The following is an 18,619-nucleotide window of genomic DNA, read 5'->3' as shown; positions in this document are numbered from 1 at the left end:
TCATTGTTATAAGGTATTAGTCAGGAGAAGGGTACAAAAGATTTTACAAGGCATTAGATATACCATGGTACACAGTGAAGACAGTCAAGTGGAGAAAATATGGTGATATTGTCAAGAACTGGACATCCCTCCAAAATTGATGAAGAGACGACAAGAAAACCGATCAGGGAGGCTGCCAAGAGGCCAACAGCAGCAATAAAGCAGCTGCAGGTATATCTGGCGAGTACTGGCTGTGTGGTACATGTGACACCAATCCTCCCATATTCTTCATGTCTGGCCTATGACTTGAAGTGGCAAGACGGAAGTTTTTTCTCAGGAAGAAAAACATCCAAGCCGACTAAATTTTGCAAAAACACATTTGAAGTCTCCCAAAAGCATGTGGGAAAATGTGTTATGGTCTGATGAAACCAAGGTTGAACTTTTTGCCCATACTTCCAAAAGTTATGTTTGGTGCAAAAACAACACTGCACATCACCAAAAGAACACCATACCCACCATGAAGCATGGTGGTGGCAGCATCATGCTTTGGGTCTGTTTTTCTTTAGCTGGGACAAGGGCCTTAGTCAAGGTAGAGGGAATTATGAACAGTTCCAAATACCAGTCAATACTGGTACAAAACATCCAGGCTTTTGCTAGAAGGCTGAACATGAGGAGAAACTTCATCTTTCATGCATGACAACGACCCAAAGCATACATCCAAATCAACAAAGAAATGGCTTCACCAGAAGAAGATTAAAGTTTTGTGATGGTCCAGACATGAATCCCATTGAAAATCTGTGTGGTGATTGGACGAGGGCTGTATACAGGAGATGCCCTCCCAATCTGACAGATTTGGATTGTTTTTGCAAAGAAGAGTGGGCAAATATTGCCAAGTCAAGATGTGCCATGCTGATACCCAAAAAGACTGAGTGCTGTAATAAAATCAAAAGGTGCTTCAATAAAGTATTAGTTTAAGGGTGTGCATACTTATACACCATATTTTATTTTTACTTCTCCCACCTAAAAGACTTGACTTGTACAGTTTTTCTAGGTCAGATTAAAGGTGGAAAAAGTTCTGAAATGATTTATCTTTGTCTCATTGTTTTGACATCACCGAAACCTGACGTATGTATGTATATATGTATATATGTGTGTGTGTGTGTGTGTGTGTGTGTATAATATATATAATTATTGATGTGTGAAAGGAATTTAATGCAGGGCAAGTGAGGAGCGGGGGTGGACCAGGCTGACCGCTAACTGGCGAAATTGTCAGACGGAGGACACAGAGCGGCATGACCGAACTGCCCTGGCGCTGCTTTGAGCTGAGCTGAGCCTGCAGCGCTCCCCTCCCTCTTTCTCTCTCCTCCTCTTGTCTTGTGTATCACACACACAGCGGGGATGTCCCGCTGTGTGTCACGGTGCTGGCTGGGTCTGTGTTTGGTGTAACAAGGTCCAACCCCCCTAGACCGGCTCGTGTCATAGGCGGAACACTGATATTATCACACGAGCCAGTCTAGGGGGACGGGACCTTGTTACACTGCGCACCGGACACAGACCCAGCCAGCTACGTGACACACACAGCGGGACATCCTCACTGTGTGTGTGATCCATCCAGGGGAGTCCAGTTGAGTCTCTATTAATGATGGGGCACAGTGTGGCTTCATTTGATGGGCACCATAAAGCTGCATTTGATGGGTACTGATATGCTTTATGTTAATATTGTTAAAGTTATTTATTTTTGGAACTTAATTTTGCTTAAAACATTTAAAGTGGTTGTAAACCCAACCACACATCTTGCACCTATATTAAGCCTAGATTAAGGCTTATCTTTTTTTGTCAGCTGGCGCCATCTGGTGGTGAGCCGTTGGTATTACAAGTTATTACCACCAGATGTGAGCCGTTGGTATTACAAGTTATTACCACCAGATGTGAGCCGTTGGTATTACAAGTTAAACAGCAATTCTAATGTCATTTTTCACTGCCATCTTCCTCCCTCTAATTAGAACCCCCAAACATTATATATATATTTATCCTAACACCCTAGAGAATAAAATGGCTATCGTTGCAATACTTTCTGTCACGCCGTATTTGCGCAGCAGTCTTACAAGCGCACTTTTTTTGGAAAAAATTACATTTTTTTTAATTAAAAAATAAGACAACAGTAAAGTTATCCCCATTTTTTTTAATATTATGAAAGATAATGTTACGCCGAGTAAATTGATACCCAACATGTCACGCTTCAAAATTGCGTCCGCTCGTGGAATGCCGACAAAGTTTTACCCTTTAAAATCTTCATAGGCGACGTTTAAAAAAATTCTACAGGTTGCATGTTTCGAGTTACAGAGGAGGTCTAGGGCTAGGATTATTGCTCTCGCTCTACCAATCGCGGCGATACCTCACATGTGTGGTTTGAACACCGTTTACATATGCGGGCGCTGCTCACGTATGTGTTCGCTTCTGCGTGCAAGCTCGTCGGGACGGGGTGCGTTTTCTGGCTCCTTACTTTTTTAGCTGGCTCCTAGATTCCAAGCAAATTTGTCAAACCCTGTCCTAAACCTACATGGAGATAGGAGATATTTACTAAAATGACAAGCGCAGATGTCTGCGGCGCATGGAGGGAAGGAGAGGTGCCAGCTTTTGACATCATCGCTGCTCCTGCCAATCACGGCGCCGGAGCGTCGATAACCGGAAGAAGATGCAAGGAGACATAGCGGTGGAGGGGGACTTCGGAGGCTGCGATCTCAGGTAAGTGCCACATAATGAGCTAGTATCCTATGCATACTAGCTCATTATGCCTTTCTCTTGCAGGTTATTTCCCCCCCCTATTTTCAGGGGGGGGGGTTTACTTACTCTTTAACAGTGTAATTTCATGAGATAATTTACAAGGGAGTGTTTAGGGGCGGACTTAGGGGTGGAGCAACTGGTGGCGAGGAAGTAAACCCTCCTAAAGCATTTCTTTAAAAAAGCAACCTGCAAGAGAAAGGCATAATGAGCTAGTAAGCATAGCATACTAGCTCATTATGAATTGCTTACCTGAGATCAAAGCCCCCGTAGCGACTCTTGTTCCTCAGTGCAGCCGCCATTGATACCCGAGGTACTTACGGGTATCGCGGCTCCGGCGCTGTGATTGGCCGGACCGCGATGACGTTTCTCCCGCGAATGCACATCGGTGCAGTGTTTTCTGCAAATATCTCCTAATCCGTGTAGGGTTAGGAGATATTTGTTGCACCTACAGGTAAGCCTTAATCTAGGCTTACCTGTAGGTTAAAGTGGTCTGTATGCGTTTACAACCACTTTTAAGGTCTGGCTTGTGGCTCAGGACTTGACATTTTGAGCCCTGTGTGTGCGTGCGCGTGTGTATATGTACAAGTGTGTGCGCGTGTGTATATGTACAAGTGTGTGCGCATGTGTATATTTAAGGGAGATGTAAATCCTTTATATTAACTACTTAAGGCCTGGGCCTATTTTTCAGACTTGGCGTTTACAAGTTTAAAACATTATAATTTTTTTTTTTTGCTTGAAAATTACTTTGAACCCCCAAACATTATAGATAATAAAATGACAGTCGTTGTAATACTTTATGTCGCACCGCACGCTTTAAAATTGCGCCCGTTTGTGGAATAGGGACAAACTTGACCACTAAAAATCTCCATAGGTGACGTTTAAAAATGTAGGTCTAGTGCTAGAGTTATTGCTCTCGCTCGAACGATCGCGGCAATACCTCACGTGTGGTTTGAACACTGTTTTCATATGCAGGCGTCACTTGCACATGCGTTATATATTTGTTATATATAGGGCTGAAACGATTAATCGATAATAGAGAATGAAAATCGCTGTCAATCGTTTTAATTATTGATTAATGCACGCACCTTCGTCCCTGCATTTTGGTACTGTCTCCGTCCGAGTGTTACGATCCCCTGTGTAAAAAGCCAGCGGCGCTCATGTGACCAGGCAGGTCTGCCCCTCTCTGCTGACGTCAGCACAGTTATCTCGGCCCCATTCGATTTGCTGCCTCGAGGGGAGAAAGAGGAGAGAAGCGGCCGGTCACGTAAGCGCGGAGCTGCGAATAAGGTAGCGGCTTGCTTTTAAAATACAGGACAAGTGCTCCATTATTGGTGTTCCTGGAGGGGGGTGATGGTGCCCCATCATTGGTGTTCCTGGAGGGGGGTGATGGTGCCCCATCATTGGTATTCCTGGAGGGAGGGGGGGTAGTGCCCCATTATTGGTGTCGGTTTGAGGCATACACAGACCTCTACCGCCTACACTCCGGTCCAAAGCTGGCACCTCTCCTTCCCACACTGCTTTCCGGTTCCTCCAGCCTGCTTTGGTCTGGTCTATTGCAACCCCCTCTGGTCCGGTTCCTCTCCCACATGCCTCTCTTCCAAACCAACCTACTCTCTCTAATGCCTGGTCTCCAAACTAGCTAACTCTCCAGTACGGTCCCCTATCCCATTCAGGGCCAGCCCCCTCACTGCATTGTCAGTAATGAATGAGGAATTTACTTTAATAGTTCTGTTGTGATGCAGTTTGAGTGTAACACTCTGTTTTTTCATTATTATTTTATATAAAAACAAAAAAAATATATATTTGTTTTATGATTTTATTCGATTAATCAAAAAAAATTATCAGCCAACGAATCGATTGTGAAAATAATCGTTAGTTGCAGCTCTAGTTATATATAATTGGATTTTCGTTTTTTTAATTTGTATCATGAATTTAAAGGGGAGGTTCACCCTAAAAACGACTTTCTCTTATTACACTGGCCCCCCACATTACAATACGATTATGCCTATTAGTTTTTTTTTTGATGCTGTACATACCTTGGTACAGCTATTCACCCGTGGCTTCCGGGTTGCGAGTCCCGCGGGAGTGGGCGTTCCTAACATGCTGGTGATTGACATTTTGACAAAAAAACGAGCTCCCCCCCCCCGTCACGTAAGCCGCGTCACGATTGCCGAAAGGAGCCGAACGGCGATGCGCAGGCGTAGTATAGCGCCGACTCGCCTTTCGCCAAACGTGACGCAGCTTACGCGACGGGGGGAGCTCGTTTTTTGTCAAAACGTCAATCACCAGCATTTAGGAATGCCCACTCCCGCGGGACTCGCAACCCGGAAGCCACGGGTGAATCAGCTGTACCAAGGTATGTACAGCATAAAAAAAAAACTAATAGGCATTATCGTATTGTAATGTGGGGGGCCAGTGTAATAAGAGAAAGTTGTTTTTAGGGTGAACCACCCCTTTAAATACAAGCTGTAATCGACATAAAATAACTTTTATTGAAAGTAATGCAGAAAGATTGGCCAGAAAATAAAATGAAGAAAAAAACTGCACAATAAAAAATAAAAGCTAAAATGTAGAAAGTAGAACGGCGACGAGCCTCTGTTTATGTAGACGTATTGTCACTTTAATTATCATGCAATACAATAAATGGAACTACCCAACAGAATGGCAAAATGCCTCTAATCTGTTTCCATGTTTTTTTCCCTTTTAATTGCAAAGTTACTGTGCAAAACCGTAATAAATGGTACTAACCATAACCAACAAAATGGCAAAAGGCCATTATTCTGTTTTCATACTTTATTTCAACTTTAACCACTTAACCCCCGGACCATATTGCGGGTCAAAGACCAGAGCACTTTTTGCGATTCGGCACTGCGTCGCTTTAACTGACCATTGTGCGGTCGTGTGATGTGGCTTCTTAAACAAAATTGGCGTCCTTTTTTCCCCACAAATAGAGCTTTCTTTTGGTGGTATTTGATCACCTCTGCGGTTTTTAGTTTTTGCGCTATAAACAAAAATAGAGCGACAATTTAGAAAAAAATTAATATTTTTTACTTTTTGCTATAATATTCCCCGAAAATATATAAAAAAATATATTTTTTTTTCCTCAGTTTAGGCCGATAAGTATTCTTCTACATATTTTTCGTAAAAAATAAAAAGCGTTAATTGATTGGTTTGCGCAAAAGTTATAGCGTTTACAAAATAGGGGGTATTTTTATGGCATTTTTATTAATATTTTTTTTTTTTTCCTAGTAATGGCGGCGATCAGCGATTTTTATTAATTTTTTCAGTACTGCGACATTATGGCGGACACTTTTGACACATTTTTGGGACCATTGTCATTTTTTATAGCGATCGGTGCTATAAAAATGCATTGGATTACTAAAAAAATGCCACTGGCAGTGATGGGGTTAACACTAGGGGGCGGGGAAGGGGTTAAGTATGTTCCCTGGGTGTGTTCTAACTGTAGGGGGGGGGGTGGACTGACTTGGGGGAAATGACTGATCTTCTGTTCAGTCATTTCCCCAAGTCCCCTATTGGTATAACATGATATCGGCGTATAACACGTAGGCACTGTTTACCCTCTGTTTTCAGAGGAAAAAAATGCGTGTTATACACCGATAAATACGGTAATCAAAACAATCGATTATGAAAATAATCGTTAGTTGCAGCCCTAGTCCAAACCAGTGACATCTCTGCCACATTCCTGCTACAGCTGAGGACCCATTCTTCACATCTTCACATGTGGCCAAGTAGGCTGACAGACAATTTTTCTTTATTTCGCTGATAGTTGGTGGATCTGGTACCAGCCAGTTCTTTTTATGTACTGTATTTATTGGCATATAACACTCACCTTTTTACCCTGACAATAGAGGGTAAACTGTGCCTGTGTGTTATACGCAGGGGGCTGTGGAAAGTTTTTTTTTTCCCCCTGAAACTTCCCTCTTAACCACTTAAGGACCCCTTCATGCCGATATACGTCGGCAGAATGGCATGGCTGGGCACATCAACGTATAGGTACGTTGTCCTTTAAGCCCAGCCGTGACCGCGGGACTCGCGGACCCGATCGCCGCTGGAGTCCCGTGATCGGTCCCCGGAGCTGAAGAACAGGGAGAGCCGTGTGTAAACATATAAATATTGAAATGTTAAAATATAAAAAAAAAAAAAAAATAACATTTTTAAATTGCAGCTTTCATTTAAAATTAATACCTGGTGATCCTGACTTGTCTTATTTTACTCTTCTCTCGTGCTTCAACAGCACTTAGTTGGTTTCATTCACTAAGCAGTAACTATTTATTTAAAGAATGAGGTAAAATATCGCTTGGCGTTTTTCAAAAAGTGCAATTAACTAAAATAACTCAATTCTGCATGCACTAGTTTATGAAGTGATGCTGTATTTTAGTAGTGAAAGCTAGTGGTATTTAACTAACAAGTAACTGTCTTTGCACGTCCTTAACAACCATGACATCTGCTGTCGGCGTTTCCCCACAGAATGGGGTGGATAAAAAAATCAATGATTTTTTTTTTTTTATAATATTATTATTATATATAATATTATTATTATTTTTTTTTAACCACTTAAGCCCCGGACCAATATGCTGCTAAATGCCCAGAGGCGTTTTTACAATTCGGCACTGCGTCGCTTTAACAGACAATTGCGCGGTCGTGCGACGTGGCTCCCAAACAAAATTTGCGTCCTTTTCTTCCCACAAATAGAGCTTTTTTTGATGGTATTTGATTACCTCTGCGATTTTAATTTTTTGCGCTATAAACAAAAATTAAGCGACATTTATGAAAAAAAACAATATTTTTTACTTTTTGTTATAAGAAAAATTGAATAAACTAACTTGCCAAAATGTATTCAGCCACATGTCTTTAGTAAAAAAAAAATCGCAATAAATAAAAATTGGCTTCCTAGCGGCAACAGTGACACTAAAACAGCGATCAGAAAAATGATCGCTTAGTGACACTAGCAATAGGGAGTGAAAAGGTTAACAAGGGTGGTGATCAAGGGGTTAAAACTTTATTAGGGGGGGGGGGGGGTACGGGGCTACCCTGGACCTAACACTAACTGGCTGTCGCACTGACACTAAATGCAGTGATCAGTACATATATGATCACTGCATTCAGTGACAGGGGGTTGGGGGGGGGGGGGTGATCGGAAGGGGTTAAATGTGCCTATGTGTACTGGTGTCAGTGTAGTGTTAGGTGCGACTTACTGTGACTCTTCTCTCATCTCGGCGATTTGAAAATACCGCCGAGATGAGAGCTGCATCACTTCCTCTGCCTATGTTTACATTTTACAGGCAGAGGAAGTGACACGGCGGCGGCTCACAGGATTGGCTGGAAGCGATCACGAGGGGGTGGACAGAAACGAACATCCGTCCCCTCGAGTCGGATCGCTCCCGGAGGTAAGCCGCCCGCCGCACGCAACGGAGGGGGTCCCGATCGGACCCCCGACCCGCTAGAAGGCAGGGACATATATATACGCCCATCTGCCTGTACGTGCCATTTTGTGGACGTAAATAGTCGCGCGGCGGGCGTTAAGTGGTTAATGAAGTAAAAATCTATTTAGAATAGAATTTCTATTTAGAATACATTAATAATTTAGTTTATTCGGAATGAAACAACTTGGTTATCTAGCATGAGGCTGTATATTCTGCAATATTTACATTTTTGGTACTCCTTCAATGAATCCCATGAAATGAAACACATGCACTACATTGATGCATTAATGCAAGTTCACAGTAACCAGTAAAGTTCAGGAATATTCCTTTATCTAGGGCTGCAACTAACGATTATTTTCATAATCGATTAGTTGGCCGATTATTGTTTCGATAAATCGAATAATGGCTTAATAACCTTAAAAAACAAAGGTGATTTTGCGGCGATTCGCATTTTGACATATTGTTTGGCAGATTAAGAAACACTAATTGCTGCAAAAACACATTACATGTTTTTCTGCAGCTTCTCAATTAAAGTATATTGAACCAAAAAAAAGAAATAACACAGTTTTGCATTTAAAAAAAAGTCCTTTTTCCTTTCCAAATATGCAGCAGCTGAAAAAATCATGGTTGTGATCGTGTCCCATAGGAAAACATGTAAATGAACTGTAATGTGTTTCTGCAAAAAGCACCAAAAAACAGAGGTGTGACCCAGGCCTGAGATGTTTAGTAACATAATGGGGTTAAGAGAAACAAAAATTAGTACAAAAAGAGCAAATGATCGCTACTGTAAGGGGTTCATTTTGTACTGTGGGACAGTGAAAGTAATATTTACAGTAGCGATTTGCTCTTTTTGTACTATAAAGGGCTTTTTTTTAATTTTTTTTTTAACCCCATTTATGTTACTGGGCGATTAATCGATTATGAAAATAGTAATCGATTAATTTCATAATCGATTAGTTGTTTCAGCCCTACCTTTATCCTATTGCTTTGCAAATCTATGTACACTTCAAACTGTATGATTGATTCGGTTCTGATATTGCTGTTTAAAGCGGGGGTTCACCCTATAAACAAAAAAAAATTAAAAATGTTTTTCTTCTAGCATAAAATTAGGCATAGTAGCGCGAGCTACAGTATGCCTGTCTTGATTTTTTTTAGCGCGGTACTCACAGTGCAACCGTACATTGAAGATTCCGACTCCCCGCGGGGAATGGGTGTTCCTATCCAGACGGAGGATGATTGACGGCCGGCTATGACACGTCACGCTTCTCCGGAAATAGCCGAAATAGGCTTGGCTCTTCACGGCGCCTGCGCATAGTCTGTGCGCAGGCGCCGTATAGAGCAGATACCTGTTCCGGCTGTCTTCGGGGAGCGTGATGTGCCAGAGCCGGCCGTCAATCATCCTCCGTCTGGATAGGAACGCCCATTCCCCGCGGGGAGTCGGAATCTTCAATGTACTATTGCACTGTGAGTACCGCGCTAAAAAAATCAAGACAGGCATACTGTAGCTCGCGCTACTATGCCTAATTTTATGCTAAAATGTTGCTATGGAGGGTGAACCACCGCTTTAACTAACCTGACAGCTTATTATCCTAAATTGTAAACCTTTATTGTGTTTGCAAATATTATAAGATTCTAACTACCAGCAAGAATAAGTGGTTACTTTTTAAGAGCACCTGTCACCTCTCATTTCAGATCCATCATAACAGCACCTGTTCCAATAAACACACCTTTTATTGTGCGAAATAACAAAAGTAAAAAAAACAGAAGGGTAAAGGATAAAAACCTGACGCTTTTCACTCAGCAGTGCTTGGTCATAGCTATGACTAAGCACTGTTGATAGTCTGAAACGCGTCAGATTTTTATTCTGTACCTTGCTGTGGTTTGTTATTTTGCACAATAAAGGCGTTTTTATTGGAGTGCGGCTGTCCAAACCTTCCCTCTTCTAATTGCTATATGCTTAGCCTGTACCTGCTTCTTCCAATCTCCACACATCCACCTGGAGCAGTGATCCCTTCCCCATCCACTCACCTGTTGCCAAGTTCCTCACATTATTGTGTCACTGCCCCATCACCAGCCGTCCCATTTAAGTGATTGGGACTGTCAACAGCGGGTTAAAGGAGGAGTCGTTGCATGACATATATGACAGTTGCTCTTTAAAAATCATTATTTAAATAGAGTTGATTTAAATCGAGCCTTTTTACCAGTGATTTTAAATAGGCTTGGTTTAAATCAAATCCACCCTCCAGCAGACTGCAAGAATTTCTGGCATGTAATAATTCGTAATGAAACTGCCAATAACAGGTGCTTATACGAGCATTCAGCCCGGCGGGCCAGGAAAGGGGGGTTGTGCCCTTCCCTGCCCCCCCCCCTGAACCAAATACCAGGCCACACGTGCCCTTAACAAGGGGTGCTTTGGTGTAGGGGAGGCTCAACCCCCCCCCCCCCAAAAGCATTTTGTCTCCATGTTGATGAGGACTAGGCCTCTTTCCCACAACCCTGGCCAGTTGTTGTTTTTAGTGGCCTGAAGGCAGTGGGGGCTTACTTGAATCTGGAACCCCCTTAAGGGGGGCCCTCCAGATTCCAACACCCCCATGTGAATACATATGGGGGCATGTATATCCTTATAGATCGGCACTATGGAAGTAATTTAGAAATGATTAGTGGGTTTACATCCACTTTAACTTGGTGGGTTAACCACTTTAAGGCATCATGAACAATGGGCTTTAACACTGAATTTTTCAGACGTTTTAATTTATTTTTCAGACTAAAAAGCACATCCATGTTGGCCTATGTACACACAGGCATTTATAGCCATGTTAGAAGAAGCATTCAGGAGGGGAGCTAAACAGCTGAGAGTGCTTGGGTGTTAATGCATTCCAGTGGCCAGAATAAATATTCTGGGAAATGGAATCCATTAATGCTCAAATGTTTGTGCGTAAACAAACATGTGCAATATGCAGCTTTTACTTTTTTTTTTATCAGTTTTTTTCCTACCAGGAGAAAAGATCGTCAGAGGGGCTAACAGATGCCCTGTGTGCATGAGGCCTATATGTTGATGTTTTTCATAGCAGTAATACATCTTTTTTTTTTTCTTAATACTTCTAGGTGGACGTGGACCTAGCCAAGTCTTGTGCAGATTTACCAGCAGATGATGAGGAACTAAAGAAGAAATTGTGGCTTAAAATCGCTCGTCATGTGGTGCAGGAAGAGAAGGATGTGAAGAAGGCCATGGTTTGTCTGTCTAGCTGTAATCTTCTGAAAATAGAAGATATTCTTCCATTCTTCCCTGACTTTGTGACCATTGACCACTTCAAGGAAGCCATATGCAGTTCACTTCAAGCTTACAACCAGCATATAGAAGAGCTAAAGCAAGAGATGGAAGACGCTACACTGAGTGCGAAACGTATTCGGGAAGACATGCAGGAGATGAGGAACAAGTATAGCTCAGTTGATCCACAAGATAAGTGCACTTCTTGTGACTTTCCACTATTGAATCGCCCATTCTATCTCTTCCTTTGTGGTCACATGTTCCATTATGACTGCCTCATGCAGATAGTTTTCCCCAATCTACCTGCTTACAAGCAGATCAAATTAGAAGACTTGCAGAAGAAATTGGGAGCCGCAGCACAGCCTTCCAAAAGCTGCTCCCATGCAAAGGATGAAGACAGTATAAGTCTGGGCAAGGGACAACCAAGCCGTGAGCAGATCAAGGCAGACATTGATGACATTGTGGCAGCTGAGTGTCCCTATTGTGGTGAACTTATGATTCGATCAGTTGACAAAGCATTCATAGATCCACAAAAATATAAAGACGAGATGCTCAGCTGGCTGTAGAGTTTTTGGTTTTTCTTAGGTTTTTCATAAAACGGCCCTAACAAGGGCCAGGTTACTTGTGTCCGGGATTTAATCATCGATCCTGTGAGTACACTTGTGCCAAGTTTTTGATCACCAATCCCTTGAATTTATGAAGAAGACTCATCACTGTTGTATCCAGTGGTCCTATAGGCTGATCTTAATAGACTGCTTGCTCATGACTCAAAATCATTATTGGATGTTTTATCATATTTTGCATCTCACCATCATTTGAGTATTAGTCATGTATTATGGTAATGGAAAATACTGTATGATAAAAGAATGCACAGTTTTTACTTGTTTAAAATAACTTCATAAATCTAATACTAAATATATATATTCCATGTGCTTGTCATGACTTAATATTTTTATTAAAAAAAAATCCCCCCCCCCCCCTTTTTTTTATATAACCATGGATCTATTAACCCTTTAACTCCTTCTCGTCCAGCCCTAACTTGATTTGTAAATGGTGTTTTGTATGCCTGGGGGGAGGAAGGATCAGCTGATCACATGACCACTGTGATTGGCTGTCAGTGTGGTCACATAGATGGGAGCTGATCTCGCGCACTCCTGAACAATAATGCAGAATGAGAGATTGGTCATTGTGCTGGGAGTGCGTTCTCAGCAGAGAAAACTCTGTTGCCATAAATGCATATGTGCAGTATGTGGGTGTCTAAAGCCCTCTATTTTGTCACACACGTGTTATGTGGGCAGCAAATTCTAATTTAACCTAAATATCAGTTGGCTCTAAAACCATTTGTTGGCCATTCCCTACAGCGGTGTGCACTTTTTTTCTTCTCAGAAAATAAGTGTAGCTGTTTGCATCTCCCCCAGGCCCTGCAGGCTAGTAGGAAATCTGCATTCTCAGCGTATGGTCAAATTACCCTAGCAGTGGGAGGGCCTGATTTAAAAAAAAGCAGCTGCAGGCATCATCCCGTTACCGTTGTTTAGAGCGGGTGATTGGCTATCCAGGCATAACAACCGATGCCCCTAAATACCACTCGGTTGTTATACCGGAGGAGCGGGAGGGGACATCTCCCGCCGCTCTTATCGGGCCTCCCGTCCCACGATGCGCCACCTACGGCGCCTAGCCACAGACTGGAACGAAGCCGTAAACGGCTTTGATCCAGTCTCCTGAATGTAAACATGAAAGCAACGTCACTTCCGGTTTACTCGGCTGCCAATGGCGCTGGATTTTAAACGATGTACAGTATTCAGAATCACAGTTTTCGGTGATCTGAATACTTTGAAGTGTAAAGGAGGGATTTAGGGGTCTTTAAGACCTCTGATCCCTCCATAAAGAGTACCAGTCACCACCTATTGCTGTCACAAGGGATGTTTACATTCCTTGTGACAGCAATAAAAGTGTCAACATTTTTTTTTTTTTTAAAAACACAATTTAATATTTTATAAAAAGAAATAAGAGAAAAAATAAAAATTTAAAGGGCCCCCGTCCGTTAAAATTCATGAAAGTGTATTGTTCCCAAAAAGTTGCATTTAAAACACTGCTACACAAATACCGCGTGACATAAAATATTGCAATAATTGCCATTGTATTCTCTAGATTTTATTCTCTGCTAAACAAATCTATATAATGTTTGGGGTTCTAAGTAATTTTCTAGCAAAAAATAAAAATTTTAACTTAAACACCAAAAGTCAGAAATAGGCTTAGTCATGAAAGGGTTAATGAAGCTTTTAATCATTTTTACCCCCAGTGCCATTGCCATATATAAGTTATGCATGGTATAAATGCTGTGTGCTGGTTTGTTTTTATGCCCTTTTCCTTTTTTAATGTTGTCAAGGCAATGTCTATCTGCACCTGTGTGTTACATTCTGTGTTTTTTTTTTTGTTCCCGAGTTTTGTGTCCAAAGTCTGCAGTGACTATTCGGCGGCCTATTGCCGTCATAGCACTGTTTTTCCTCTTCCAATTACCGCCCATAGACTATAAGAAGTCTAGGTTCTATAGAGCTGTTGTCATTGGCTGAAGAAGGAACCAATTAGCATTTCCGAAACAAGTCCCTTTCTGATGACACACTTCCTGTTTGCGTTCCATGCTGGTTTTCGTCCCGCTTTCTGCTGACGTAATTTCCGGGCTCTATACTCCACACTGACCCAGACAGCGTTATTGTGTTTCCAGAGCCTGCAGCGTCCACCGGCTGTTTTTTTTCCTGGATTCTACTGGAAGTATTACATAGTGGGGCCTTCCTGTCATCGGAACATTACCTGGATACACTTATTACATGTTCCTTCTCATCCTCTATCTTGTAAGTGTTTTTTTTAATCCTCTTGGGGATATTAAAAAGTTTTTATTTCTGCACTTAGAGGCACCTTTTGTTTGTTTATCGTCAGAGATCGCTTTGTCTCTCTGAGTGCGGCCTGAAGTGTATGAAGATGCCTATCCCTTCCAAAACAGACTTTATTTGGTAGGTCCGGAGCGCCCTTGATATATACTTTGTTTAACTATAAGTTGCATAGGGGATTTTTCACTGTCAGGGCAGTAAGGATGTGGAACTCTCTTCCTCAATCGGTGGTGTCGGCAGGAAGTAGGGATAGTTTTAAAAGACTCTTGGACGTGCATCTTAGCGAAAACAATATACGGGAATTTTTTTTTTACACACACACACACACACACACACACACACACACACACACACACACACACACACACACACACACACACACACACACACACCCTTCACAGGTTGAACTGGATGGACTGTTTTCTGCATTCAAACCCTACAAACTATGTAATAACTGTATACAAGTAGCTTTCAGATACAGGGCCTATTCACACCAGTGCATTTTAATGCAGCTGTAAAATGCAGATCAAAGAAAGCACATCTGAAAAATAATAATTTCCAATGTGTCCTAGTCACACCATAATGTTGCACTAAAAAATGCAAAATGTACATATGTCAATGGACGTCTGTTCATGTTAAAATGTGTTTTCTAAACTCTGCTTTCTTGACTAAGTAGCGGGAGGTAACGCTCTTGTTGTTCTCTTTTACTGGTCTCAAGTCAGGCAGAATTTGGAAGGAAGAGGTGGGCCTGTGATTCTGAACAGCAGAGCAGCAGAAGGAAGGCATTAATGAACAACACGGCAAAATATACAAAAGTTATCCTATCTAATGAACTGATAACATTTGTGCATGTACTTTGAAAGAGAGATTTGCCTGTCTTGTGTGGGTGGTTGGAATGGTACCCCCTCTTATCCCACCCAGCCCCTTCCCCATGACAAGAAATGTGCCTTTGATGTGGAAATATGTTCACACCCTTTCCCATGACACAGTTAAATACATAAAGTGGTCAGCAGTAGACAATGTACAGTACAGATTGCACAGAGTGGAGCAGTCAGAGGTATGTAACATACAGTAGAGCATAGAGAGTGGAGTGGTGAGATGGTCAAAAGTATGTAACATACAGTAGAGCATAGAGAGTGGTGAGATGGTCAAAAGTATGTAACATACAGTAAAGCATATAGAGTGGTGCTTTCAGCAGTGTGTAAAGTACACTACAACATATAGAGTGTGTGGTGCAGTGGCTTAGCATGAAGGGGGGGGGGGGGGGGCGGCAGCTGGCACTCTCGTCCCAGGCGCAACATTTAAGGAGGTGCAAAATTATTACTGCACCATCCAGAGGGTCTGTGCTGCAGCCTATTGCCTTCCCCGGCCTTTACAATTCCCATGAGGGGCATATCCTTGGCATTCCTTGGTAGCACCATATTCCCCCTGCCCCAGAACTCCTCCGGTTCAGCCTGTCTTTCTGGATCCCTCTGGTGCAACCTGTGTGTGAGAACAGGGAGGGGCAGTCCACAATGCAGATGGGAGAGGTACAGTACGGTGGCTGTTGGTTGACCTCCCGGTGAGGGATACCTGGAAACAGCTGGGTGGCCGGACTCCAGAACAATACTGCCCAGTGCAGGGGAGTACAACCTCCCCACCGAATGACCCCATTTTGAAAAGTAGACACCCCAAGAAAATTGCTGAGAGGCATGTTGAGCCCATTGAATATTTATTTTATTTTGAGTGATTAAAAAATGACAAAAAAATAAATAAATATTTTTACACAAAGTTGTTACTAAATGATATATTGCTCACACATACCATGGTTATATGTGGAATTATACCCCAAAATACATTCTGCTGCTTCCCCTGAGTACGAGGATACCACAAGTGTGGGACTTTTTGGGAGCCTAGCCACATACGGGACACTGAAAACTAATCACCGCCTTCAGGATTTCTAAGGGCGTACATTTTTGATTTCACTCCTCACTACATATCACAGTTTCGAAGGCCCTAAAATGGCAAGATAGCACAACCCCCCCAAATGAACCCATTTTGGAAAGTAGACACCCCAAACTAATTGCTGAGAGGCATGTTGAGTCCATGGAATATTTTATATTTTACCACAAGTTGCGGGGAAAATGGCAAACTTGTTTTCTCTTTTGTCCATGGACGGACACAGCTTTCTTAAATCTTGACATTGGGGTTATGTTCCGTCTATTAGATATTTAAAAAAATTTAACTATAGCAAAGCTGAACAGCCCTGCCCAGGTGGCGGTCCCTCTGGTCATAACCCCTCACCCTGCACTCAGCAGCTCAGTTTTTTTCTGCCTAGTGTAGAAGGATCTGGCTCCCTAGGGGCCCATTGGTCCTGGAGAACTTTTTATTTTTACTTTTTGATCCTGAGATCTACTATCAACTGCCGGCTGGGTGACAGGCTGGATAATATAGATCCTTGTGGTCTCCCCAGTCTGGCCATCAAGCGTGAGCAGGCCTTTAGCTACACGCTGGGTCGGCCACGACATACCCCATTGCTCTAGGAGTGGCCGGTGAGCTGTATGCTAGGGGGCCCACATATGAACAGGCAACAGCTGTCAAGTCACAGTGCGCCGGGGCTGACAGCCACTCTGTACTGCTCAGTGATGGGTCTGTCAGGAACGCGTCCAGCAGTCCTCGCAAGGATGGGTAAGTAAGTTTCTCCTGTCAGCAGGATGGAACAGCTGGGCTTTCCTTGGGGGGGGGGGGGTCAATTAGGGGGTCTCTCGCCCTCCCTTTCCTCTCTCCCCGTCCATCCTCCTCTCCATGCATAGCTCGGCCGGCTGTGTATCTCATCGGGGGGTCCCTGAGGGGGCGCTGGGTCTTGACTAAGGGCTGCGCGGGGGGTCCGGGTTCCGCTCTGGTGTGGGTGGTCTGCCTTGGGGGGCCTCTTTTTGTAGCTTAACATTTTGGCCTCTAGCGCTGGTTTTGACATACTGAATGGCACAGATCACATCAGAGACACCTCAGGCGCACACTGTGCAGGAGTTGGAGCGGACCGCAGTGCTGAGCAGCCCCTGGGTCAGGGCGGGGAGTCCTCTGGGAATACCCCTCGGTCTGTGGCAGCTAGGAGGGAGGGCTTTTTTTGTACCTTGACTTAGTCCCTGAGTGGCTGTCAGGTGAGGTGGATCAGACAGGTTGTGCCTCAGGCCTATGCCCTAAAGGGGCGGGTTCCTCCCTTTCAGGTAACGGCGCATTCGACCAGGGCGATCGCTGCCTCTTGGGCCTTCCGACATCAAGCCTCTGTGTTACAGGTGTGTAAGGCAGCGACCTGGTCGTTGGTCCACACTTTTTCAAAGTTTTAAAAGGTGGATGTGAGTGCATCTTCTGATGCCTCCTTCGGCCGCAGGGTGTTACAGGTGGCAGTTTAAGGTTGGAGTTCCTCCGTTGAGTAACTCCGGTTTTGTTTGGGGTGTAAGCTTGGTTTGCTGTGTTGTTTTTCCCACCCCTCAAATTTTTTACACTGCTTGAGGACGTCCCTAAGGTCAAAGGCTGCTGTGTCCGTCCATGAACGGAAGAGAAAATAGGATATTTGTACTCACCGTAAAGTCCATTTCTGGTACTGCTTGTTACAAACTGGGGCTGCTGAGGCAGGGTGTGGGTTATACCTGGGGGAACCACGCCCCCTGGGAGGAGCTGCACTGAGGAAAGTGTTGTTAACACTTAAAGTGCTTTTTTTCTGCCTAACTCTCCTGAAGGAAGCGGATATAACCCTAAGGTCAAAGGCTGCTGTGTCTGTCCATGAACTCAGAGAAATGGATTTTACGGTGAGTACAAAAATCCTATTTTTTCTGTATTTCTTCATCTCCAAACTTCTGTTACCTCTTTCGCCTGTGCCCAGTTATACAGTTCAGATGAATGCTGCTTAGGAGGCTTGGGTCTATCCAGTCCTACGGACAGGTTTGAATTAAAATCTCCAGTAAGCAGTAACTTTGCTGGGAGATATTGAATAATTTTCCAGATTATCTCATTCAGAATACCAACAGAAAAGGGGGGTGGAATATATATCACCACTGTAACATATCCTTGTTGTCTATTGCCTCGTACACACGATCAGTTTTCCGGACAGGAAAACTGTGAGGAGAGCGATTGCCCGGGAATCCCGGCCGTGTGTATGCTCCTCGCAGGGGGGGGGGGGGAGTTGGGGTTATGTACAGGTACGTTGCTTTGCCTGCCCGTGCCATTCTGCCAACTAATATATATTTTTTGTATAATTCTCCTATAAGGGGGCGTGGCAGGTG

At 43.3% G+C, this 18,619-nt stretch overlaps 1 protein-coding gene across 1 annotated transcript in view; it reads left to right on the top strand.

Moving 5' to 3' along the window:
- Window positions 1-12,408, top strand: part of VPS18 (VPS18 core subunit of CORVET and HOPS complexes) — a 34,402-nt gene extending 21,994 nt beyond the window's left edge. The window contains exon 5 of the mRNA XM_040333465.1: window positions 11,313-12,408. Within this exon, the coding sequence (XP_040189399.1) occupies window positions 11,313-12,041 (729 nt within the window). The 3' untranslated portion in view covers window positions 12,042-12,408. The remainder of the gene's footprint in view (window positions 1-11,312) is intronic.
- Window positions 12,409-18,619: the final 6,211 nt, after the last annotated feature.

Source organism: Rana temporaria, chromosome 13 (genome assembly GCF_905171775.1).
Source record: "Rana temporaria chromosome 13, aRanTem1.1, whole genome shotgun sequence".
Classification (NCBI taxonomy): Eukaryota; Metazoa; Chordata; class Amphibia; order Anura; family Ranidae; genus Rana; species Rana temporaria.
The sequence above is the reverse complement of the archived record's forward strand: the minus strand, read 5'-3'. Positions and strand labels throughout refer to the sequence as shown.